The sequence below is a fragment of the Miniopterus schreibersii genome, assembly GCF_964146895.1.
Source record: "Miniopterus schreibersii genome assembly, chromosome: 21".
NCBI classification, from domain to species: domain Eukaryota; kingdom Metazoa; phylum Chordata; class Mammalia; order Chiroptera; family Miniopteridae; genus Miniopterus; species Miniopterus schreibersii.
In genome coordinates this window covers 7,790,816-7,816,865 of record NC_138123.1, presented here as the reverse complement: position 1 = coordinate 7,816,865, position 26,050 = coordinate 7,790,816, and the positions used below count along the sequence as shown (strand labels likewise).

Sequence of the window (26,050 nt, the reverse complement as noted above, 5' to 3'; positions counted from 1 at the left end):
AGCAAAAAATCCTGGCAATATGGTTTAGGAGAGTCACAGAGTCCCCAGATAATTTCCCTTTTCTGACACTTTAGAGATCTCCCCTCATTTCTCTTAAAAAATTATGGAGACTTTTTATAATGATCTAAAAGTGAGCCAAGTGATCAAACTATTTAAGTAAAAAGGGAAATGCTAGAGGAAAAAGAAGCAAATTGGGGACACAAATCAGGTGCAAATGAGGTTAAGAAGAGTATGTAAACCCCCTTTATAAAATGAAATTTGTTCAGCAATCTCACTATTTACCCCCAAAATACGGTTCTTCACTACGGAGTTCCACGTAGCAAATGGGGTTCTTTTACAAACTCTTTTTCTGGCAACTTTGCTGACCTTCTGACCCAGAAACTGGGGTGAAGACACCTGGGCTCTGGCGGCCGCTGACTCTCCCTGAGTCACAGGTGCCGCCCTGTGAGTTCCCAGAGGCCCTGAGCATCCAAGGGGAAACTTTGTAAGTAATTAATCACACAGTTAGCTCACCTTCTTGCCACGCAGCAATGATCTGACCCTCTGAAAGTGCCCAGTTGGATTCTTGCCCATCTATAGTGGTTTGGAGGAGAAAACTATTTCAGTTAACAAAACAAAAAACAACAGCCCTGGCCAGTGTGGCTGAGTGGGATGAGCGTCATCCTATGCACTGAAAGGTCCCCAGTTCGATTCCCGGTCAGGGCACATACCTAAAAAATCAATTATAAAAACATATTTTTTTTAAAAAAGACATAGAAGTTAAAATGAAGTGAGCGTAGAAGGTCCCTTGACAGTCTTCAGATTAACTGTATAGATGTATTATTGCCTCATCACTTCTCACTGTGACCCCACATGGTGGGCAGGGCATTGCCATGTTATAGTGCCCAGTTTACAGATGAGAACACTGAGGTGGGAAAGCAAAACCGGGGCTGCACCGCTTCATGGTTCTGGAAATGAACTCCAATGCTATGCGCTGCCTCTTCAGCTCAGACGCAGAATCCAGATGGAGGGGGATTGCTCCAGCCTTAAATTTAGGGGCCGTGAAACAGGGCCGGCTTGGCCAAGTCAGCGGGAAGGGGAGCTGGAGGAAGGGCCGCTGTCTGGGGGTGACCGTGGGATTTTGAGCAGCTATCTTCAGGGGCCCTGCTCCTGTGAGGCAGTCCAGGCATCGCTGTGGCTGACAGGACAGGCGGCAGGGGCCCTGATGAGAAATGGAGCAGAGCCTCCACCTGCCTGGAACTTGCTTCAGGAGGCTCTGACCAGGTGCAGCCCCTCTCGCACCTGCCATGTACAGCTTGGCTGACTGGTGGCCTCTCAGGGACACCCAGCAAGGGTTTGCCGAGTGCCTGGTGAGCCAGGTGCGCCAGGTGCTGGGGGTCCTGACTCTGGGGCGGCTTACATTCACCCAGATAAGAACCGGGGTACAGGGCACTTTGGGAGGGGCAGCTGGAGCAGAGGAAGGAGCTGAGGAAAGGGGGATCTGAGCCGAGTGGGGGTGGCTGAGCCCTGTGCCTCTGTGACCATTCTTGTGAAAGTCCCCGACGGAGACACTCACACCCTTGGAGGCGTCTGAGGGTGGGTGGGGAGGTGTCTAGAGCCAGAAGTTGCCCACAGAATCTTCCAGACCTGAAAATGTGTGTGTGCAGTGAGCTGCAGACACTTCCCTGTGGGGGTGGGGGTCGGGGTGGGGCACCAGGCCTGCTGAGCATCCTGAGTGTGTGAAGCAGTCCTCACAGCCAGACATCTGTCCCCAGTGTCGCTCCCTTTCTTCCCGCCCCACCCACACTGCGTGGAGAAACGCACGTTTGGTTTGGAGGGGCAGGCGGGGGCTGGGCCGAGACAGGAAGTGGACCCCACAGGGCCCTGGGGGCTGAGCTGGGTAAAAGTTAGCGCTGCTGGGGGGGAGGGCGCAGGGGGGGGCTCTCTGTCCTAGACCCCGGCTCAGACACCGCTGCTGGGCTCCCTCACCCCTTCATCGGCGAGGAGGAAACCACGAGGGAGGAGACAGCAAGGCCAGAGCCTGAAGAACATGAGAAGATGAGTGACCGGAGGGCTAAAGACAGGCGACCATCCTTGTCCCTCCTGCCAAGCCTTTTCAGAGGGCTGCTGGGACCCCCCAAGGACAGCCTCAGGTGCCTGTGGCCTCCAGCCCTCCCCTGCCCCCAGCACTGGAGAGCAGCGGAGTAGCAGAGAGGCAGTGGGTCCGAATCCAGAAGGCCCTGCAGGCCCAGGCTCCCCTGTCGCCACCCAACAGCAGGGCTATTTCCCACCCCAGGTGGCAGGGCCAGATTCCTAGGTTCAAGAGCTGGGCAGCCACAGTGGGCTCTCGAAGGGGTCCCACGCTTGGCTCATGCTCTGCCACCCCCATCTTGACCTTCTTACTAAGTGTTGGACAAGGGGCACGCATTTTCCGCACGTAGCTGATCCTGGCGGTAGCTAAAGCATTGCGTGAGTGGGGTGGCCAGAGGCCCCCTCAGCCCCCAGCCTGGGCTCTGGGTCCCTGCTTCCCCTCCTTCCTCTAGTCCTTTTGGCCGGTTTTATAGAAGACAGAGGCCAAACTGGAGGTTATTTTCCCAGTTAGCCCCTTTACTTGCCTAAGGCAGCGTTTCCCTGCTGCCTGAGTAGGGACACCAGACCAGGAGAACCAGCCAGAGGATGGCGTTTACCCAGGAGCCATGGGCATCACGCAAGAGGGGGCTTGGATTCTGGTTCAGATAAAAACATAGCATCAGAGACGCTGCCCAGGCTCCTCCCTGGCTAGTGGGTCACTCCTGCCCTGAGCCTCCCAAGGGTGCCGGTCCTCCTGGCAGGTTATGCGGGGCACGTGGAGTTGGGCGGTGGGGACAGGCTGGCAGTCTGTGGCTGGAGATGGCTCAGCTGGTGTTTGCCTGGCGGGTGGGCTGGTATACTTGTTACACATCTGGGGAAATGACCCTCCCAGCTTCCAGTGAGATGCCAACAGGGACCTCTCAGGCATATGGAGCTTTGGGGACATTCCAAGAAGGGTCAGCAGAGGGTGACCAGATGCCCCTGGTGGTGATTGGGAGGTGATGAAAGAACAGGGCCAGTGAAATCGGTAGGTGGCCAGCACTGCCCTGGGGGAGGGGCCCAGGTTCCCTTTGCCACATCGTGTTCAAGGCACCTGAGGGCTGCTTTTGTGTTTCACAAAGCTCGGCTTGAGAAGTGGAAACCTGGGACAGTGGTCCAATTTCAGAGAAGTGATGAGGCTATTGAGAACCTCCCTGGAGAGAAAGGGTAGAGCCAGAGCTGAGAGAGATCAGTTCTTCTGCATGGGATTCTCCCAGCTTGTTTGGCTACCCTCCTTTCTTGCCGTGTCACCTGTTGTAGCTGGGGGGGAACTGCCTGGCATCCATTTCTGAGGACCCTGGCTTCCTTCCGGCGGGGGCTTGGAGGGAGACCATTAGCCCAACCTGCCCTCACCCACCGCCCAGAAAGCGGCTTCTGCCAAGATTGGGTTTGATGCCTGAATGGGGGCTATGGTCTTAAATCTTCTGCCCTGTCACTTGTCTCCGCTCTTGTGGACTGGATATGGGGAGGGTGGGTCACCCTGTGGGCTCCGTTCCCAGGCCTAGGCCTGGACCTGGAAGTGCCTGTTCTGTTTAATGTTTGGCAGCCACAAGGCACTGCCTGGGTGCTGCTATTAAAAACCACGGGAAAAACCCCTGCATGCCACTGCCAACAGAAGTCCCCTGGTGTGCAAGCCCGCCTGAGTGGAATATTCCATCTCCCTCCCGCACAGGGCAGCCACGGAATGGAGGGCGCTCGTGGCCTTGGCCATGTGGTGCCCCTTTTTCGTGTGGCAGAAATGCTTCCTGATGGAGGAGGTTGGGAAAGGGAAAGTCGAGCAGAAAATGCCCCATTTGGTCCGAGCTCAGTGATGTTGGGAGGGTCTTGGATCCCATGAACTATCAGAGGAACCCCCAGCACCCCTCTCCTTGCTGGACCCCTGGTCTTCAGCCTCTGAAGAGAGGTCCACCTAGAGGTTTCACAGCTTCCAGTGCCCCTGCTGGCCCAAGCCTCCCTTTCTCACCCAGCCTCTGTTCTCTCCTGCCTCCCAAGGTCGCAGGTTGCAGCCTCAGTGTGTCGCCATGGGTCTCTGGAGGGCTGCGTCCCGACAGAGTGGGCCTGACCCAGCCCAAGGCTCCGTGGTCTTTATTCCTTAGTAACTATGGCAGCTCCTCCGCTCAGCTCCGGACTGGCAGCTCCGGGGATAACTTGAGAGACCCCTCTTCCCTGAACACAGAACTAAGACCCTTCCACAGACACCCCATAATCTGCTCATGGCTTTACATCCTGCTATCAGGGGAATCTGTGTTGTTCCCATTTTACAGGTAGGATAATCGTGCCTCAGGGAGGGTCAGGAACTGAAGGGTAGTCAGTGAGGAGCGACGAGCCAGGACTCAGGCCCAGGTGGGCCTGCTTCCTGCACACCTCCCATTCTCAGCAGGTCTAGTCCCAGCTACTCCAAATCCCTGTCCCAGGCCTCTGTCCCCGCTAGCCACCAATCCCCCAATGTCTTCTTTTCCTCTCCGTCTTTCTCCAAACTGCCTCTTTGAATGCAGCCTCAGGGCCTTCCTTCCCTGCAGTCATCAGTCTGTACGTGGCCCCTCCCTGACCTGGGACATATCTTCCTGGGTCCTCTGTTTCCTCCATGTCTACAAATGAAATGTGCAATGATGCACTGCAGCCGGAGACAGTGGCCCTTCCTAATCTTCCTCTGAGTGGCCATAGCTGTTGGGATGTGGGAGGTCATTTTCCAGAGTCCTAGAGTGTTATCGATCCAAGGAATCTGGTAGACCAGCTGTCTGTCCCTCTAGCCAGGTGAGGAAACTGAGGCATGAAGGCAGGCAGTGTGGGTTTAGCTGCCTCCTAATGGGGTGGTATGGGTTGGGGTCAACCCTGGATTGAAAGTACTCTGCCCTCCCCCTACCCCACCCCTAGACTTGTCAGACCCTCGTCCCCTCTGAGCTCTTTGGTTGCAGGGACGTGACCAGCGGTGGTGGCCAGCTGTGCACTTTTCCTCTGGACCTACCTTAATGTCTTCCCCATGCGTCCAGCAGGCCACTGCTTGGCTCATCTCATGTAATTAGGTTTTTCCATTGTTGCCTCAGCATTGTCTACCCTGATTGTTTATGCAGCCTTCTGGGCGCTTAGATAAGAAATACCTCGCCTTCCTTCGCCTTCTTTGGTGATCTCCATCAGAAGGATGTAGGAAAAACACCCTTGTCAGTAAAGGCCCGGCCCTTTTGTCACATGGCCTGGCAGCCCTGCCCTTGCTTAAGATAGACTAGGTCTTGGCAGTGGGGTGAGGGCTTCTGGGGTAGGAATAAAAATTGCCAGGTTCAGGAGGGAAGAATTCTCCTTAAACAGACTTTTAACTTGAAAACCTGATGACAGAAGTGCTGAGTCTCCGAAAAGAGAGAAAAATCAAAGGAGGCTGACTTAACCTTGACTTAACCTTGGGCTCCAGCAGCATCCACAGCCGGAGTCCGTCCAGTCTCCCTCCTCAGGGCAGCCACTGGCCACCGTGGGACAGGGAGCGAGGAGACTTATCCTCAGGGTCCCCTGTCAAGGCAGGACCCCCCTCACCCCCTTCTACAGAATTCCTAGCACCTCCTTCCCCCCAGCACAGAGCCTGGTGGCTTTGACTCTTGGCTTGGCTGGTCAGGCATCCGCTTTCTCAGGAACTCGAAATCCTTCTCGGTTCAGGTTCTCATCACCCCGTCAAGGGCTTACATGTTTGGGGCCACTTAATCTTTTTTTATCTCTATGGCATGTTTTTACTAAAGTTAACTTAGGGATGTTTTTTCTAAAGAAATGCTTATTGCTGGAGGGAAAGGGGATTTTTTAAAAGTAGTCGAATAGGTGAGGGTTTAAATGCCAGTTTTATCGCTTACTTCTCTGAGACTCAGGTTCTACAAATGACCATAACCGCCTTGAATGCTTGTTGGGGAAAGAAGGTGCTCTGCCCAAGGAGCCTTTCCTACACACATACACACACACACACACACACACACACACACACACACACACACACACACAAAATCTTCCTGTGAAGGAGAAGCACCGTGAAGGGGAGAGGCCTGCTCACCCCATGTGCCATGGGGTGGGGGGTGAGGGCGCTATCCCTGGGGAAGTCCCTTTAAAATCGCTCTTCAAACCGCTCACAGGCAAGAGGTGCCTCTGTTGTTACCGAGTCTACAAATGAAATGTGAACTGACACATGGCAGCCGGGTATAGTGGCCCTAGTCTTTCTCTGAAGGGCCATGTCTGTTAGGACATAGGACGTTATTTTCAGAGTCCTACAGTCCTCCTGGACGGACACGTCAGTCCAAGGAGCCTGATAGACCAGCTCTTTCTCCCTCACTAGAGAAATGAAGAAACTGAGGCCCTGAGAAGGGGTGGAAAGGGGGGCAGTGTGGGTTCAGTTGTTCCCTGATAGGGTGCCATGGGACAGGGTCAGCCCTGGAGGGGTCAGCTCTTCACCCCTCCTCCCACCCTCAAAACCTGTAAGAGCTTCATCCTCGAAGATCCCCTCGCTTCTGGGCGTTTTGCTTAGCCTTTGCAAAGCCCCCTCTGCCGGAGGTGAGGTCCCACCGAAGGCACCTGCGTGGTGGGCATGGCCCCTCGCATCCTGTGGCCACGGGCAGTGAGTTGTCCTGCTTCGAGTTCACCCTAACCAGAAAGCAGTTCTCTTTCTAATGTAGAGCTTTTCATTTGCTTGTTTCTAGAGCAAATCATGGAGGAAAATAAAAAACATGGTGCACTGGTCTCCCTTTGTCATGTCCTTCAAGAAGAAGTACCCCTGGATCCAGCTGGCAGGACATGCAGGTAGCGCAGCTCTCCTGGGCACCCTGGGGAGTTGCCCAGCACACGTGGGGTGGGGTGGGGCCTGGCCCTGGACACTCCTGGGGGTGAAGGTATCCAAACAGGTTCTCTCTGAGAATTGGCAGTGGCCATTGCAGCCATCCTTTCGAGATGTGACCTTCACGATGCCTTGAAAATGCACACGGACATCCCCTCCCCAAAACACACAGTTCCCCTCGGTCTCTGATTCTTTCCATCTCTTTCTCTGGCCCTTCCAGTTTAACTCAATAAAACAGATGGAAGTCATAGATCTTATGGCTTGCCCGCCATTTGTCATCTTAGACAACAGGGCAATGCTAACTAACTCCTTCATTGAGCATCAACTATATACCCCCAAGATGTCCCGTCATCAGGGGTCACAACATTAATGAAAGTGTCGTATCTGCCTGAAGGAGCTCAGAGGTGGAAGACAGGATGGTGGCCATGGCACCAGGTCAGCCATGTGGTCTCCAGTTTGCTTATCAGTGACAGGGGAGGAGGGACACCTGGAGCCAAAGCCCCAGAGCTGTCCAGTCCACATGTGGGGCCCGGGGCCCTTGGTGTGCCTCATCCTGCAGGGGCATTTCAGTGGCTGCCCATGTGCTTGGCCTTCACTTCAGGCCAGCACAGGGTGTGACGTTTCTTTTATATCCCCAACCACATTGGCTCAGCCCAGGGCCCATGGATGGGCACACCTCCTGAATGCTCACCTGAGGGTGTGGCTCGGAAGGGGCATGGCCAGGTGGGTGGAGTCTGGGACCTCGATTCTCAGTCGGTCTCCCTGTCCTGGACCTGAGCCAGGTCTTATCCGAGTCTCTCCTGAGACCAGAGACACCTTGGTTGCCCTAGAAGCAGGATTGATGATGGGGGTGGTGGTAACAGTAATACAAAGAGGAATGAATGAGTGTTGGCACAGACCTCTCACGTAGCCCTGCTGACCTCCAGCAGTGAGCACTGGTGTCCCTCCAATTGGGGAACCAGCTCAGAGCTGCAATCAGTTGGGGGGACTAGGACTTGCACCCACTCCTCTTAAAGTGCTCAGTCCACAGGTGAGACCTGGGCTCTGTGCTTAGCCAGCCCCGAAGCATCCCCGAGGGACACAGGCACTGTCACCGAGAGGGCTGCCCGGGGGCGGGAGTGGGCAGAGCGGGAGGACCAAGGGCCCGTTCTCACCTTGCTGTGCAGGGAGCTTCAAGGCGGCCGCCAACGGCCGGATCCTGAAGAAGCACTGCGAGTCCGAGCAGCGCTGCCTCGACCGGCTCATGGCCGACGTGCTGAAGCCCTACGTGCCGGCCTATCACGGGGACGTGGTGAAGGATGGGGAGCGCTACAACCAGATGGACGACCTGCTGGCCGATTTCGACTCGCCCTGCGTGATGGACTGCAAGATGGGCGTGAGGTGAGCCAGGCCTCGGAGCGCTTGCCTGGAGCCGCGCTGGGCCATGCGGCCGATGCGGGACAGCATGCCCGGCTTCCAGAGGCTGGGCACCCTGGCTCACCCCCTGTGTGTGCAAGGGCAGGCCTGGGGCTCTGGTTGGACTGCCAGGCTCCCATCCCCATCCCAGCCACGTCACATTACATGCAGAGGGGACCGTGACCCTGGCTTTGACCCTGATGGCCCCTTCCTTCTCCCGTGAGCTAGTGTGGGGCAGGAGCCAATAGCTGGTGGGGCCTGGCTTGGTGCTGAGTGTCCCCAGGGAGAAGGCAGAGGGAACTGCCCATCCGGTCGGGGCGGGGGGGGGGGGGGGGTTGTTGCTGGAGGTAGCGAGATGGTGGCTTCCTGTTACGTGAGGTTCGAGGGGGGACTGGAGCAGAGGCTCTCTCATTCCCCTCATACCCCACCTGGCGCCGGTGAGTGGGGAGAGAGCTGGTCAGTCGAACATGTCAGTTTGCCAAAAAAGACTTGTGCCCGTGTAAGAGGGCAACGGAGGAGGGAGCCCAGGAGCTGCAGTGGCCCTGACCATGTGCACCGCTGGCCCACACCGAAGACTGGGGCTAAGGTGGCCCTAGCTCAGTGCAGGGTGCTCCAGGGCCCTGGGTTAAGCACATTGGCCAAAAGAGGTACTTGTGCCTGTGAGCTGCATTGGGACCCCAAGACTCAGGCTCACCCTGACATCTGCCCAGAGACATACGCAGGAAAGGACCCTGGAGGGAAGGAGACCGGGCAGGAGGAGACTGGGTGCAAGGCGAGCAGAACTGGAGGCCCTGAGACCCCACCTCCCTCAGCCCTGAGCCCTGTTTGACTGCATGGTTTTTTCATCCCCTCCCAAACTTTGACTAATCAATCCCCGAAGTCACCAGGTGGCCCCCTCCCCTGCTGGGCCAGGGGTGGCGAAGTCCTCTGGGTCTGTCAGCCTCCTGATGTCCAGTGCTCTGGGCTCACCTGGGAAAGCCACCTGGCTGCAGGTGCCTGGATAGGATGGCTGGACGCTGGGCTCCCTAGCCCCTTGCCAGGCAGGCCAGGCTTCACGAAGCAGAGCTTGGAGCGGGAGCTTGTTTGCTTTGGATGGCTTAAGCAGTTTTATTTCTTATAAAAGGAGATTGAGAAAGATGAAAGAGAGTGAGAGAGAGCAAGGGAAGAGAAGGGGAAGGGAGGGGGAGGTGGGGAGGGAGAGGGGAGCCAGGAGGCTAAGCCCACCACTTTTCCTTCTCTCCTCACCCATCCTGGGAGCTGTGTCCTAAATTCTGACCCTCAGGCTGAGGCTGTGCTCCCCTGGCATTGACCCCAGGACAGCGATGGGGGGTGGTGCAGGTCCCACTATTTGCTCTTACACTGTCCCTTCCTACCTGCCTCCCTCTAGGGCCCTCACCAGCTCCAGTCCACAGGGAGGAGACAGAACGTCCCTCCAGCTACCACTTGGCCACTGCTCTCCCCCAGAGTCTTATTTCTGTCCCAGGAAGCTCTCCGCCCCCCCCCCAAGGGGAAACATATAAATAATCCGGTTGGTGTTCACTCAGACTGTGGCCAAATAAAGTACACCCTGTGGGAAGAGCGCGTAGCCAGTCAGTCCTGAAAGGCTGCCTGGAGTACCTGTCTGTGCCCTGGGAGGCTGCTGGGGACAGGAACCCCCCTCTGCCCAGGGCTGCCCCGTCCTCCTGCCTCCTGTAGTTTCTGCCTCACTGCACCCAAGGGCTCTCGGAAGGGACCCAGAGTGGACCAGTGAGGCTGGGACACGTTTAAACCAGTCTTAAGCAGGAGCTGGAGGCAAAAGTGGGGTAAGAGAGGAGCCTGTGGAGAGGAAGGGGTAGGTCTCCCCAGAACCAGTGCCCCCCCCCAGCTCCACCTTCTCTGCCTCAAAGGATGGGCCCTTCTGTGCCCCTGAGCACTGTGCCAGGTGCTCCTCAGGGCCTCCCTGGGACTGAGCTTTGACACCAGAGGTTCAGGGATCCATCAGGGCCCCACAACCCCAAAGCAGCTCAGCCCTCATCTGCCTCAGGCCTCCACCTGCAGATCCAGCCTGGGCTTCACCCTGCATTTGCCAAGGGGGCTCAGTGGGCCCTGTGTCCGAGCTGGGACTGGGACATTTTCCAACTGCATTGGTCCAGAACCCTTGGCCTCTCATGAGACCATAAGTCCACAATCACCCCCAAAGTGTGGCCTGTGCTTCGCAAAGGGAGGAGGTGGGAGCCCAGGGTCACTGGACATGGGGGGTTGAGACTTGTCACAGAGCAAGGGTGGAAGAGCTAGTGGGCAAACCCAGCCTCCAGCACAGTGGGAACCTACAGTGTCCTAAACTGGAGGTGTCCTGGGACCCTGGTTCCACATGGACATAATGCTTACACTATTCTAGGGAGTTCCCTGAGATTTGACCCTGTCAGTCTGTGTTATGTGACCTGCCACTCAAAGTCAGGCATGCGGACCAGGGTCTGGGGGTGGAGCCCAGCGCTGTCCCCAGCACCTCTGCCCTGTTTGAAGCTGTAGATGGCTCTGTTGTGTCACTTGTTGACTCTTACCCTCACCCCCACCCCCACCCCCATATGAGATGGAGGTTTGACTTTCCCTGGGGGTAGGGCAGGTGGCAAGGCAGTGTGGGTCACTCCCACTGGGCCCCCTGGTCCTGTTCAGCTGGTGCACCTTGTGGGCATCTCTGCCCAGTCCCTTCCTCCTCCCAGAGGGTGAGCAACTCTGCCCAGATTGAGCTGTGGGGGCCCTTTTTAGAAATAGCCCTGCGTGAAAAGGGATTTGATATCGAGGCCTGCTTCCTGTTTAAGGAGCTACTGAGAACTCTTTGCAGAAGTGTGGCCGCCCACCACCCTGCAGGCCCCTGCAGCACATCAGGAGCCCCGGAGGTGGCCAGCCCCTTGCCCTGCCACACAGCACACGCACAGATCCGCACGCACGCTCCGTGCAAACGCATCCTGCTCCCAGTGTCTGCCCTGACGCGTCATCCCTGGCCTGGCTTTGCATGCACAGTAGTGTGAGCACACGTGTGGGCGTGGACATGAGTGTGTGCAAGTGCACAGCCCAGGGCCCACAGTGCTCCTTTGTTCATCGCCACCTCCTAGAAGGTCCTAAATGACCAGGCCCAAGTTCACACTCAAGGATTTGAGTTTTTTCTTATATCAATTGATATAGTAGTTTCGGAAAACACACCTTTTAAAGGCGGCATGTATTTGACATTCAGTCTGTTCTGGGTCCCAAACCAGCAGCTTGGAGGTGTGAGGGAAAGTGTAGAGTGAGGCCCCGGGGACAGATGGGGGAGAGTGGGGACCCGGCCTGTTGTTACAACAGGCTGCCTGTGGGCAGCTCCCACCCACACAGGGCCAGGGGACAAAACTTCCCTCTATTGCAGTCATGCTTCACATTTCTGTCTCATGAAGGGTCATGGGCAGCGGCTAAGCCTGCTGTGTGGCAGGAGAGGAGGGGAGTTTAAAATGGGGCAGGGAAAGGGCTGCGTGGGTGAAGAGCTACACACAGTGGGGTGAGGGACGCAGCCAGGGCCAGGGAGTCAGCCTCAGGCTACTGAAATCCTGTACTATCCCTGCTCCTGTTACCCACCAGTGTCTAGGAGACCCTGCCAGGTCGGCCACAGGACAGTGTCCAGGGGACCTCCCCAGGTCAGCTGCAGGCCCAGCCTGCTCATGTGGAGGGCAGGACAGTGGGCCCTTCAGTTGGACACTTTTTCTCTGGCTTTTCAGACTGGGGGCTCAGGTGTGAGGAGACGAGGGCTGGGCTGAGCCCTGGTGTCCATGGGGCAGGACGAGCCGGGGGCATCCCTGCCATAGAGCAGGAGGCAGGTTGGCTAGGTGGGCCGGTCTAGCCAGTGGCCCTCACCTGGCCTCCCCTCCCACGCAGGACCTACCTGGAAGAGGAGCTCACCAAGGCCCGGAAGAAGCCCAGCCTCCGGAAGGACATGTACCAGAAGATGATCGAGGTGGACCCTGAGGCCCCCACCGAGGAGGAGAAAGCCCAGCGGGCGGTGACCAAGCCGCGGTACATGCAGTGGAGGGAGACCATCAGCTCCACGGCCACCCTCGGGTTCAGGATTGAAGGCATCAAGGTAAGGCCAGCCAGGTGCCCCCTGAACTACCTGGGCCGCCGCCCAGCTCCCAGGTAGAGAAGGGATGGGGGCTTGTGCTCCACCAGCACCTGCCTCAGGGTGGACTTTGCAGAGGCCATAAGCTTCTTCTCCACACAGGCCCACGATGTGGGCAGCCAGGGACAGACATTTGGAAAAATTGTCCTATTCCTCAGTCTGGGGGCAGGTGAGATGGCCATGCAGGGGCCTGGGGCCTTGGAGCAGGTGTGGCTTCTAGTTCTGCCAGTAGCCAGCCGCCTGCTAAGGACTCTACCCTTAGCCCAGGCCATCCTGGGCACAGAGAACCCACCCAGGGGCCAGGTCGTAGGATGCCAGTGAGGGGAGCTGGCCCATTCTGATGGCCCATGGCCCGAAAACTGGGGACAGCAGTGAGATGCAGGCCAGGGAGGGAGCACACTGGCTGCCTTTGACATCCAAGCTGTGACCCTTGTTCTGCTCAGGCAGGACCAGCGCTGCTTCCCCATGTCCCTAAATAGCTCTGGTGAGGCTGCACCGAAGCCCCCCGAGTTCAGGGCTGCCCCATTCTCTATTCTTCCCTCGTCGGTCTCCCCAGAAGGGTCTAAGAATGCTCCCCCTGTGCCATCTCCCTTGCTGTGAGATTTGAAGGCCAGCTCGGTCACCCCAAGGAGCGGGGCTGTGAGGCACAGGGCCCTTCGGGGTCTCAGGCAGTCACCCCTCCAGAGCGGATGGTGGCCCCTGCACCGTTCTTGGCTTTCTGTTGCCTGTTACTCATTCTTGGCCCTCAGCTGTTCCCCTGCAGAGCCAGGGCTGGGCAGCCGGGAGCCCTGCTCGGGCAAGCTGACGCCAGGGCCGACTCCGCAGCCTCATTCAGATGGCATTTAGGTGTGAGGTTCTGCCGTTGGCGGTGGTGCCTCGCTGCTGGTGGTGGCGAGCCTGGGAAAGTGTTCGCCTTCCCCCGGGACAGCTGTTCTGCGAGCTCTGGGCCGAGAAAGCCATTTGCTCCCTGCCTGTCTTCCAAAACCAGCTTCTCTCTTTTTTTACATGTAATCCTCAGACTGGACGCAAACTACACGCTCCTCCTCTTCATGGTCATTTTGCTTTATCTGCTTGAAACAATCCACCTTGCCCTTCCCTTCTCCCTCCCAAGCTGGGTGCTCTGGTCTCTGTCCCTTGTCTGGCTGCGGGGACAGCCAGCAGCCGGTCTTCTTGGGTGAGGGCCACCGGCTCTGAGAGCAGCCACTGTCTTCACCAGCAGTCTACTCCCCTTGGCCCAGGAAATGCCCCGCGGAGACCCTGTGGGAGAAAGGTTCAGCCGAGATGCGAAGTCCACCCCGCATCCACCCCAGGGCCAGGGCCCTGCCTCCTTTTTCAGAGGCAGCCACAGGGCTTCTACCAACCCCAGCCTGGTGGTACCCAGGCCCAAGTGTGGGGCTCCTGCAGGAGCCGCCCTTTCTCACTCTTTGTCCCGAAGAGCTGATTTCCTCCTGGAGGAAGTAAGCTCCATGTGTTGCCCTGGAACAGCCTGGAACAGACATAGCATGGGCTAAGAAAATGGAGCCATCTGAAGTGCTGGGGAGACCAGAGAGCGGAGGTGGGCTGGCAGTATTATTTCTTGGCCCCCTCTGGATAGCAGCGACCTCCTGGCATTCAGGTTCCAGGGCCAGGCCCCTAAAGGAAGCCAAGACCTGTCCATCTCCTTCAGCCCCTGCCGCTCACATGCAGGAGGGGCAGCCCCCCCAGCCTCACCCCTACATTCTTGGCCCAAGCGGCCCTCACACCTTGGAGACTTTCCTGACACTCTTCACTCTGGCTGGGGCGCTGGGGCCATCCTCCCGGGGTCCAGGACAGGGTGCCCTGTGCTGTGCTGCCCCATTACCCATCCTGAACACCTCGCTGCCAGGGCCTTGGGCCTGTGCGAGGAGTGGCCTTCTCAGACCCCTGGGCCCTCTGCTGACCCCTCGTGGATTCTCCTCAGAAAGAAGATGGCTCCGTGAACCGAGACTTCAAGAAGACCAAAACGCGGGAGCAGGTCATCGAGGCCTTCAAAGAATTCACTAAAGGAAACCGGAACATCCTGGTGAGTCAGGGGAGCCCCTGAGAGGGAGCCGGCAGTGCGGGTTCGGGCAGGATGGCTGTGCCCACTCTGGAGAGTGCTACCCAGCCCCAGACCGAGCCAGGCCACAGCAGCAGTGGCCACAGAGCCCACACAAAACCCTGGCCCCAAACTTTGGCTTGGAAGGTGGAAGAGGAAGGTGGTGTGGTTGTCAGCCCCCTTCTGCGGGTACATGGGGAGCCTCGGCGAGCACTCACTCTTTCCCTTAGCTGGCAGCCTCACAGCTCCCCAAAGCCTTTTCCCTCCCCTTAAGAGCAATCCTTTCCATTGCTGGGTTTCCTTAGCACCCGCTGCCTGCCAGGTGCTGTGCCAAGTGCTCAACCAGTCCTCACAGCAGCCTCTGGAGTGGGGGGACATTCTTGTTGCCATTCCACAGATGAGGAAACTGACAGGTCCGGGACACACAGCTAGGACAGGGTGGAGCTGGGATTCACCCAGATGGGCTGGCAGCCTGCTGGTCCCTGCACCCCTGATCCTCCCAGGCTGTGAGGCCGAGCGAGGGAAGTGTGCCTGGGGAGGAGTCACACTACCCTTCCTGGGAAGAACCTGCCAGCATCGCTGAGCCTGGAGGTGTGGGTGGCCCAAGTTCATGACACAGTGACTTCCTTTGCCAGTGCAGCAGCAGGCGGGCTGGATAGATGCTCTGACCACCGGGACCAGGACCCCGACCCTCCCAGTGGAAGCAGCATGTGTCACACCTTACTGTACCCCAGGGACAGGGCGCCATGTGACAGTCAGAAACCCAGGCATACCAGGGACGTGGGCACCGAGAGAGGCACCCTCTCCCAAACCAGCTACCAGGGCTTCCGAGCAGCGAGGGGAGGGTCAGACACCTTTTCTCCAAGGACACTCAGCACTTGCTGGAACTGGGGACTCTCCCTCCCTTCCTTTTCCACTGGGGAGACTTCCCTTGACCCCTGGCAAGCGCCGAGGCTTCAGTCATGGGGCATGCACCCGACTCTTCCCGAGCCTGAGCCTCTGGGTGCTGGGCCACCAGCTCAGCAGAGCCTGCTCAGAACGCGTGCTTCCTGTGCCCCATGAGAGGGGTTTATTCTTGGTGCTGAGATCCAGGCTGGCCCTGCTACAGATGGGCACCGAGGGACTGTGTGTGCCTGTGTGTGCCGGGCTTCCCCAGCAGTCCCCAGGGGAGGCGAGGCACCCCCAGGGCCAGCGCAGTCAACCCGGGTTTGGAGGGCTCTGTGTAGAGGCCCCTGGCAGAGATATTTGTGGCTGTCCGCTTACTCTGTGCCCTAAAGTCAGGGCACTGCAGTTTGTATTCAGGAAGGCACCATGGCAACCAGGCTCCTAGGATGCTGCGTGCCTCTACACTGCATTCTAGAATAAACTTAACCCTGTGTGAGAAGCTCCTGGAGGCGGCACTGTGCTCGGGAACCGTCCCTCCCAGCCCCTCCTGCTCACGAGCAGTGCAGATGGGAGAAAGCACGGGAGCAGGAGCCCAGCTGCCCTTACATCATCGGGGTGTAAGATCCCTCCCCCTGACATTCAGCGACTCTGATAGGCCAGATGAGGTTTAAAATCCACACACCCCCAGTCCCAAGTGTTTAAAAATCTGGTCATCTTGCCCGGCTGGTGTTGCTCAGTGGTTGAGCATCGACCTATGATCCAAGAGATTACCATTCGATTCCCGGTCAGGGCACATGCCCAGGTTGCAGGCTTGATCCCCAGTAGGGGGCGTGCAGGAGGCAGCCCGTCAGTGACTCTCATCATTGATGTTTCTCTCTCCCTCTCCCTTCCTCTCTCTGAAATCAATAAAAACATAGTGAATAAGTAAATAATAAATAAAAATCTGGTCATCTTTCTATTCCCAGATCGCCTACCGGGACCGGCTGAAGGACATCCGGGCCACCCTAGAAGTTTCTCCCTTCTTCAAGGGCCATGAGGTAGGTATTCGGCTATTGCCATCGTGGACAAAGATCTGTGCTCCGCGTAGCTGGCCATGACCTTCACGCCCGCCACCTGAGTTGTGAGCACCTCTCCCTCCCTAACAGATCAACTTGCTCCAAAAGTCCAAGGGGTGTTTGCAGGGGGTTGTCCTGCTGGGATGGGGGGCAATCCAGGCCTCCCTGCCTGCCCTCCTAGGGCTGTTGTGTATGTATTTGGACAGGTGCAGAGTGTGGCATCCTTGGTACCCTCCCTTTCACATGATGGGGAGTCAAGGTACTAGGAGGGGAAGGGCGAGACCCCAAGGTTTAGCTGTGGTCTGAGATAGGGATAGTGCCCAGGCTGGAGCTGGGTCGACAAGGGGCAGCAATCTGCCATTGAGACTTCCTGCCGCTGCCCACACAGAAGGGTTATTGCTGTTCTGGAATCTACTGTCCTCTGCCCCCCTCATGGCCACTCTCTGGGGGCTCTGCTGCCCTGGTGAGAATGGGAGGCAGAGTTGCAGGCTCTGGGCCTCACCTGAGTGACCTCTCCCCATTTCATTCAGGCCTCAGGTTTTTTGCTGTTTTTTTAATGTTTTTATTGATTTCAGAAAGACGAAGGGAGAGGGAGAGAGAGAGAGAAACATCAATGATGAGAGAGAGTCATTGATGGGCCCTGGTCCCCTCAGGAGCCAGGTTGTAGTGTGAAGGGCAGGGTGGGCGCTCTGGTGGTCCCTTCCTCACCTCCCTTCTTCCCCTGCAGGTCATCGGCAGCTCTCTCCTCTTCATCCACGACAAGAAGGAACAGGCCAAGGTGTGGATGATCGACTTTGGGAAGACCACACCCCTGCCCGAGGGCCAGACCCTGAAGCACGACATCCCGTGGCAGGAAGGGAACCGGGAGGATGGCTACCTCTCGGGCCTGAACAACCTCATCGACATCCTGACGGAAATGTGCCCAGGCCCAGGGGACCCTCTAGCCTGAGGCCGCCCCATGCCCGCCTCACCGCGCCCCCGGCCTCTTTCCTCCCCCTTTCCTTCTTCTAAACTTTTTCTTTCACTGCTGCCTGGGTGCGAGCCCCAGAACTGACCCTCCCCAAACTGCACTACAGGACACTTTGTAGAAGAGGAGACGAGATTTTCGTTATTTCCCTAATTGAAGGGCTTTGGCACTGGGGCTTCCACTTCTCTCTGTAAATAGGATCTCCTTCTAGAAGAGCAATGCCCAAGCCAGGCTCCGCTGCCTGCAGGGGAGGTCAGTTGGGTTTAGATCCGGATGGAGGCTGGGGTGGCCCTGGGGTCCAGCCCCCAACCTCTGGGTGGGCTCCTGTGGGGGCCTGCTGCCCTCTGGTGGTCAGTTCTGTTAGTGCACTGCCCTTCCTTCCCCCCCCTGGCAGGGGCTGTGAGAGCCCACGTTTCAGCAGGCTCCTGGTGCCAGGCTTTCTTGTGGTTGGGGCACAAAATCTCTGGGAACAACATGTTGGGCCTGAGTAAAGCGCCCTCTGATTAGCAGCCCAGGGGGTCTGGGATGTGTGGTGGCCTTTATAGGCCCTTTACAGCCTGGTATTGAAATCCTCCAGCTCTGGGCCAGACCCAGGCGCCAGGAGAAGGCCGGAGCCGACCTGGCTGTGTTCTCTGATGTTGGCCTCTGCAGTTGGGCGCAGGCAGGGGCTGTGTTCTTCCATCGGTGATTATCGCCCATGGATTGAGGGACTCTGCAAACCTGAGCTCCCAGAGCTGCAGCCCACCCCAGAGTCACTTATGCCTCTCACTCTGCACCTTGGCCTTGCTGTGACAAGGCCCGGGGCTGCGTGGGAGTGGGCCAGGGCACAGGCAGGCCCCAGGGGGAGAAAGACAGAATCTACATAGGACACTCCTCTCACACACCCTCACGCCTCCCACCTCCCTGGTGACACTTGGTGGCCCTGCCTGCACACCAAGGGTTCTTTCATGAGGTCTGGAGTCCCCAGCAGTTATAGGCAGGGCTTTAGCCAGCCCTGGGCAGGGAGGAAGCTGGCTTATTGGCATCAGTTATTTTCTCCCCTGAAATAAGTCTTATGGCCTGAAGGCCTCGGACCCGTGTTTTCCACTGTGGCGTGGGCAGCTTCCAGGGCACATGACGGATGCCAGGGTGTTCCAGGCATCTCTTTCTAGAGTCTCTAGGTTGCTTAAAGATTCGTGGGGACCCAATTGTGAGCCTTATTCTAATTGTAAAGCAAGTAATTATTATTATTGAGAAGAATGTGAAATTTCCATGATTTTTAAAGAGAATTCTGGCTATGGCCATTTAGAACTGTGCCCCTAGGTGTCCCCCTTTGTTGTCGGAGGAGAGTTGGGGACCAGGCCATCAGGCACTGGGGCCAGTTGCTCCACAGGCAGCTGCTTCAGGGACACAGTGGAGACAGTGTGTGCCCAAGAGTGTGTACCTGGAGGGACCAAATCCAGAGGGAGGGCTTCCTGGGCCACCCCCCTGTCACCTCAGGGTCTCTGGGGGAACTGTCATTTCGCCCACGTGACACGTTTCCCCTTTCATGCTGGGTTAGTGACAGTTGATGGGGGCGGAGGGTGGGACACGAGTATGTATAAGTTCAGATTTTAAAAAAGGAAATCACTTTTCAACTTCCTGGCTCTTGTTCAAAACAGTGAACTCCTGTGTGGGCTGACTTGCTAAAGGTCACACCCCCGCCCCTGCGGAGCGCGAGAGGCCTTGTGACAGCACGTGGTCCTAGAAGGCAGGCGGCACCCAGCTGTCTTCACTTGTGGGTTAGAGGGACCCTGGTGGTCCGCGTGCAGCTCCCTGGGGGAAGGGACATCACTAATTTAGACGACAAGGTCCTACAACTGTGGGCTGGCCAAAAGTTACTTTTCCCCCTGTCTATGAAAAAAGTTTGTTAAAGCAAATTAATGCTATGAACAAAAATTACATGGGACCAGCCTCACCTACTTAAGAGAGAAAACAAGCACTTTAAGCAGGCACCAGTTGCTTGCAAACGATGTGCTATTAGCAAATGATTTGTTTATTAAAGGAGACCCAGGGGTCTCCTACTGGCAATTCTTTGCTTTGGGTTACATTTATACATGAAAGTGGCATAAAGTGGCATCTTTTTAGGGTTATTCTATTACTTAGGGGTTCGGGTTTTGTATTTACTGCGCTAGTTCCCTTCTTCCACACATATTCTCTCAACCCTTTTTTCCCTTTGACCTCCCACCCCCTTGTATGGATCCTGGAATGGGATTTTCTAGAGCCCCTGCCCAGGCTGTCTGAAAGGCCTTCCCCACCCAGCCCCAGTCCAGGCAGGGACTCCTAGGGTCCTGGCCATGCAGGTGCCAGGAGGGTAGGGGTCCTTCCTGCCCTGTCCTTGCCCCTCCACCCCTGCATTCTTGGTGTTCAGAATTGCTTAGCCTTCGAGGAAGGTTTCTCAACTGCTTGTCCCAGATTTGCCTTTAGTGTCATGTAAGAAGTTTTTAAGTTATATTTATTTTGTTGGGTTTTTTTTAATTGCACAAAACACTAAGACTGAGAGGCTGGATTCTGTTTCTCCTCTAAAGCTATGCCTTCCTTCTGAACTCCCTTCCCTGCTTGGTGGAAAGGGCCTGGACGCAGCCTTGGTGATGCCCCCCCCCCCCCATGGACTCTTTCCTCCGTGAGCTGTATTTAGCTTTGAGTTTCTCTGCATCCATCGATCAACCCTTGTGTGTACATAACCCAGGCCCCTTCTTGGGAAGGAGCAGAGTGTTCACCCCGAGCCAGTGCCTTTTTTGCGGAGGAGGGGACTCCCCAGAGGGTTCTCCTGCCCTCTGCACCCCTCTCCCCTTGACACCGTGGAGAAAACTGAACTGTTACAAACCCCCACACAGTGCCTGTCAGACAGACTGCAGACGCTCTGTACCTTCCCAAATAAAGGCCCTGGAGACCACAGTGCCGTCTGCAGTGTGGTCCTTCTACCCCGAGCCCTGGAGAATTGGCTCCGGAGTGAGGGGTTGGGGGGGACTCTGGAAGCTGGAGGATTGAGTTGGGGCTATGATGACTTCTTCCTGCCCCCACCCCCGGGGAATGGGGTCAGAATGGATAACATTTTAACCTGCAAAGGATTTTAAAACACGCGTCAGACTGGCCGGTGTGGCTCAGTGGTTGAGTGTCGACCCATGGACCAGGCCAGGACACATGCCAGGGTTGCGGACTCGATCCCCAGTAGGGGGCGTGCAAGAGGCAGCTGATCCATGATTCTCATCATTGATGTTTCTATCTCTCCCTCTCCCTCTCCCTCTCCCTCTCTGAAGTCAATTTTTTAAAAAATATTAAAATACTCTTCAAAGCCAGTCTTTTCTCTACCTCGTCCACAAAACCTTTACATAGTAGCTCAGGGGCACTGAACATCCACAAAGATGTGATTCCTCCATCCCCCAGGGTGGGGGAGCCCTTGCAGCCTTTGGGGGCCTCACATCTGTAGCCTCCTTTTATCCCCACATCAACTCGATAAGGCTGCATCGTCTCCGCTTTCCAGATGGGGAAACTGAGGTTTTAAAAGATCAAACACCTTGACCTGAGTAATAAGTGGGAAGCAAGGATTCAGGTCCAGAAATTGCCTGGTTTCTTTCTAAACCTATTCTGTCTTCCTCCTGCCCCGAGGAGCATGTGGAGGGCACAGGACTTGTAATCTTGGCCCAGGTCCCTGGGGGTGGGGGCTGAGCTGCAAAGCCCAGGCCTTGGCTCTGGCCCCAAGACCAACAGACAGCCTGGGGTGTCAGGGTGGGGGTGGGGACCCTGATCAGGAGTTCTCTGACACTGGCACTGTTTGTTCCAGGCTCTGTGTGACCCTGCGGGGAAGTGCAGCCCACGCAGCCCTGTGTTCCCTCTGCGCCCTGTGATACACAATCACCCAGATTTGCTATCGCCTCTCTCTCAACCCGCCCCCCCAACAGGCTGCAGACCCAAGTTCACTTGCCAGCTCTCGGCCTGCTCACATGCCCTTCCACAGAAAACCAGAAAGCACACTCTGGTTCTCGCAAACACCCAGGAACAGCGTGCGTGTCGTTTCTCCCTTTACGGTAACAGCTGTGGCCCGCTCCTGGCATTTAGTGCATCCCTTGCACAGTCCTGAGGTGACACATTCAACAGAGGAAGGGAATGGCAAATGCCGAGTGAGAAGAGGAATCTCACACTTAGCAAGATGTGAGGGCTTGCAGGGTTGTGTCTTTTTTAAACAACAGAATAGTTTGATATAATGTTAACAACAATAATATAAAAAAGGGAAGTGCTCCCCTGAGTAGTTACCGGTCTCAGTCGGCTTGGGCGGCCACAGGCCCGTGGCTTAAACAACAGAAATGTCGTTCTTGAAGTTCTGGAGGCTGGAAGGTCAAGATCAAGCCCTGGCAGGGTTTGATTTCTTGCAAAACCCCTCTTCCTGGCTTGCAGATGCCTCCTTCTCATGTGTGTATGGGGGGGAAGGGGGGGGAGAGCACACTCTGGTCTCTTTCTCTTCTAAGGGCACCAGCCCTATCCAGTTAGGGCCCATCATTGTGACCTCAGTTAACCTTTATCAGGCCCTCACGGGCCCCATCTCCAAAAACACCATCACATTAGGGGTTAGGGCCTCACCATGCGAATTTGGGTGTGGGGGACCCCAACATTCAGTCCATAACGGTGCCCCCTGTTGCTAACATCACGGACTGTTTCCAGCTCGGCCTTCCATCCTGAACCTTCCAGACTTGTGAATGGGTAAAGCAGTTTTGGGGTGTGGAGGTGAGGGGTGGGGTGCAGCGCTAATCTCCGTGGTTTTCAACGTGGCAACATGTATTTGGGTTATTTTTAAAATAGCTTCTGCAAATCATGGGCCGACAGTATCAGCCTGAGACAGTTTCGCTGTCGCCAGCAGCCCTGTTTTATTTCAGTGGGAAAAAATGCCCAGTTTTAGTCATGCTTTCAGAGGACACGTGCTGGAGAGAAATCAAGAGAGGGGACCCCGTAGAGGAGGCGCCCCCTTCTGGACGGTCGTGTGCATTACAAGGTTCCAGAAAAAAGAAAGCTGGGTCCCATGTTCATTTACCTTTTAGGCCTGGAAACCCCACTGCTCGGCGAGCTTCCTCTCCTGTCCCCCAGGAATGCCCAGGGGAAGAGAGAGTTTCCTTCCTTTTGTCACTTGTCCCAGCCTTCCTACATCTTTGGCCTGACAACCTGTTGATATGATGAATTGCACTGATTACTTTTCAAATTTGGAACCGGTCTTACATCCCCAAGGATCACCCGTCGTGTGGTTTGGATACAGAGGGGTGGCCAGGAAACTCTTTGGTCTGAAGGAAATCGTCCCTGTCGTCACTGTGGTCACTGGTCTACAGGGGCATGTGTTTGACAAGTTGTACCCAAAGGATGAGTTTTACCGTATGTGAATCATTCCTCAAAAAAACCTAACTGAAAAATTAATGGACCTCAAATATAAATCTTAAAAGCCTGGAACATGAAGAGAAAAGTCACCCACAGCCATTGTTAGTGTCTGGGAGTAATTCTTTCTACATTTCTTTCCTGTGTGTCATCACCATTCATCCTTTGGTCTGTATCAGCTCTAGAAGGTGTTATACATGTGTCGTCTTATTAATCCTTAAACGCTGTTGTTATTTGCAGAAACCAAGGGTCATGGTCACCTCTAAGTGTCAACCTGGTGTTTCTGCGAAGGTATTTTATAGATGTGATTAAAGTCCACTTCCATGGGCAGGCCAGACTGATTCCCGGCTCTCTGCCCTGGGAAATCTTCCGAAGGCTGGGCCCTCCAGGCCAAGGAAGCAGTTGAGGCCAGCGATCTGCAGTCACTTTTTCCTTACACCATGGACCTTGTCACACACAGCATCTCCCACCCCTGCCATGTTCCCAGACTTGCCCCCCAGGACTTTCCTGGAGCCCCAGGACTCCAGGCTGCTGTGTGGCCACACTGAACAATGCCTCCTGGGTCTCACAATAAAGAACAAAGCCTAGGCCCTGGCCAGGAAGCTCAGCTGGTTAGAGCGTCGTCCCAATATACGCCAAGGTTGTGGGTTCAATCACCCACAAGACTCAACCAGTGAAGCGTCAATGAGTGGAACAACAAATCGAGGTTTCTCCCTTCTGTCTCTCTCTCTCAACTCAATTTTTTTTTAAAGGCCTGTAAGTGAAATGCTTTCGCTGAAATTGCAAGTCATTTTGGGAATCCTTGTCAGGCCACCAAAGCGTCACCACCCCTTTCTGAGACTTGGCTGTTCATCTTCTTCCAAATGTTTGCTCTCTTGCTGTCTAGCTTCTTTCGGGTCCAAATGAAACTCTTGGAGCTCCTGGGCCTGTTGGTTTGTGCTCATTTGCATGGCTAAGTAGCCAACCCTACAGATAGGCAGGAAGCCAGTGGAAACAAAGTCTGCCTCTCTACTAGGTACAGAGAGGATTCTGCATAAAATATTTTCCATTTTAGGTAGAAGGTGGGAGGTGGGGAGAGGGGGCCTAGGTGCAGGTGCACCTCATATCAGTTGGCAACTTGCTGCTTCTAATTGCACCTTTCCATCTGCCTGGAACAGAGCCGGGGGTGGCGTGAGGAAAATATGTGATAGGAGGTGGCGCTGTTTGGGGGAGAGTTTCGTGTCTGAGAAACCAGGTTTCCTCTGTGAAGCGACCTGAGCCATAGGCCTTGCTCTGTGGAGAACTTTGCAGGCTGGACAGCAGGACCCTGGCTGAGAGCTGAGAATCGGAGAATTCCCAGGGACTTAGGAACGCCAACCTCGGGTTCGGTTTTCATGAGGCCTCGGAAAGGAGAGACCTAAAGGTAGGTACTGAGACTTCAGGCTCCATTTCCCTTAACTGGTCCCTCACGAACCAGCTAAGTCCCAGCAAGGTGCCTCACCAAGTGCCCCCGAAGGCTCTGCCTCACCTGCGGCTTCTGCACTTAACAATCCAGTTGATGGAAAAAGAAAGGGTGAATGTATATTAACCTTTTCTGGAACTGTTTATACTCTAAGAGTTTTCATTGAAATCATTGTCCAATATCCTTTGAGACAGGAGAGGTCAGGTAGAGTGGGAAGGCGGAAGGAAGGACAGAGCTGGAAGGAATAAAAACTTGTCACACGTAAGTGCCAAATCCATCCCTTGTCACGTGGAAAACAATTACACGTGTGCCCAGGCCTGGCGTGCACACTGTGTGTGTGTAAAGATCTGGTCTATGTCTGGGACGTTGCAGAAACTCAGTAGATGGTGACTGTTCTTGGGGGACGAGCAATGAAGATAGAAAAAGTCAGAGGAGGCTTTGGGAGCAAATATTTCACTGGGATTTTTTCTTGTTATTAGTGAGAGAAGCTCGTCTTGCACAAGTTTATGGAAAAGAAGAGAGGGATGGAGGGAGACGCACAGATGGCTTGTGCACTTACACTGGGGCACGGGCAAGGCCAGCAGTGGCCTTGGGGACGATGGGAGCGCCATCACCCCTCCCTCTCATCTCTGCTTTCTGTGTGCCCGTGTCTCACTCCATCCTCATGTCTCCATGAGGTGGGATCCGTGGTCCTAGGTAGCCTCCGGGCCCGTAACTCCACTTAGAAAGATCTCAGGGAGGAACCCATCAGAGGGCCCTGCTGTTGGTCTGGCTCGGAGGGGAGGATATATGATTGGCAGGCGCCCCCAAAATCACATGGGTGGAGTAGGGGGAGGAGCTGGCCCCTGGAGCAGGTCTTGTGTCACCCTGGTGGACTGGAGCTGGGCCTGGGGAGGCAGGGAGCATTTGATGGGGACAGGAGGAGGGCCGCATTCCACTCAGAGAGCGACAGAGCAGGTGCAGACTCTGGGGACACGGCCGTGCAGGGGGACAGGAGGCCCAAAGCAACAACACTGATTTCTTTGTAAGAAAACCCGTACCTGACCGCTTCAACCCCTTCAAAAGATTCTGGATGTGTTTCAAGCTCCCCAGAAGCCAACAGTGAGACGGGGACACCTTCTAAGTGTTTGGAAAGGGTTTACTTCCCCCCACCAGCGACATTGCAAGTTTTAAAACTTTCTTTGCTTTCTAGAGCTGATTTGGGGTTTTTTTGTTTTTTTAATGTAGCTATTTCGGGTGCAAATATAAATATCCACTGCTCAGACTTGAGACACAGCTGCAGGCTCCTGCCTAATAACTGTCCACGGAGCCAGTGCCTTCTGGGGGCCTGAACTCAGCACTGGTGGGTGGAGAAGGCGTTCACCAGGGGCCATGCAGGTCTCAGGTTTATCACAAGGACACTCGGGCCACAGGGAGCGCTGCAAAGCTGTCACTCCCAGAGGCCCAGAAGTGGGCAGGCACCGGGCTGTCACTCTTCCCCAGCTTCTTATTTATGCAGGAGACTTGGAGGAATGTGTACATCGCACACATTTGCCTTTTCAACCCCTCGAGCAATCAACACAAGGACACGACTTTCATCTGTAGACTTAACTCTTAAGAAACCCAGTCTGTGCAAATTTCCAGTTGCAAAGGGATCAGATTACCAAAGATATGGCCCTTGGGGGGGGGGGGGTAACTTGCACAAGCCTCCCAGAAGAGGGCTGTGCATAAGAAGGTCTGAATGAAGGGAAGGCCCACCTTGGGCAAGGGCGGCCTTCATAATGGAAGGGACACCGACAGCAAATGCTGCCGAGACAGAGGGAGGGAGGCGTTTGGGAAGCAGTCAGAGATCTGTCCAATTGGGAAAATGAGAGGACACAGATTTGA

General features: G+C 55.8%; 1 protein-coding gene across 2 annotated transcripts in view; it reads left to right on the top strand.

Moving 5' to 3' along the window:
- The window catches only part of ITPKB (inositol-trisphosphate 3-kinase B), an 89,892-nt gene extending 69,609 nt beyond the window's left edge, over positions 1–20,283 (top strand). For both annotated transcript variants that reach the window (XM_081123998.1, XM_081123999.1), the window contains exons 3-8: positions 6,753–6,852; positions 8,053–8,266; positions 12,164–12,368; positions 14,344–14,445; positions 16,311–16,382; positions 17,128–20,283. In XM_081123998.1, the coding sequence (XP_080980124.1) occupies positions 6,753–6,852; positions 8,053–8,266; positions 12,164–12,368; positions 14,344–14,445; positions 16,311–16,382; positions 17,128–17,349 (915 nt within the window). In that variant the 3' untranslated portion in view covers positions 17,350–20,283. The remainder of the gene's footprint in view (positions 1–6,752; positions 6,853–8,052; positions 8,267–12,163; positions 12,369–14,343; positions 14,446–16,310; positions 16,383–17,127) is intronic.
- The last annotated feature ends 5,767 nt before the right edge of the window (positions 20,284–26,050 follow it).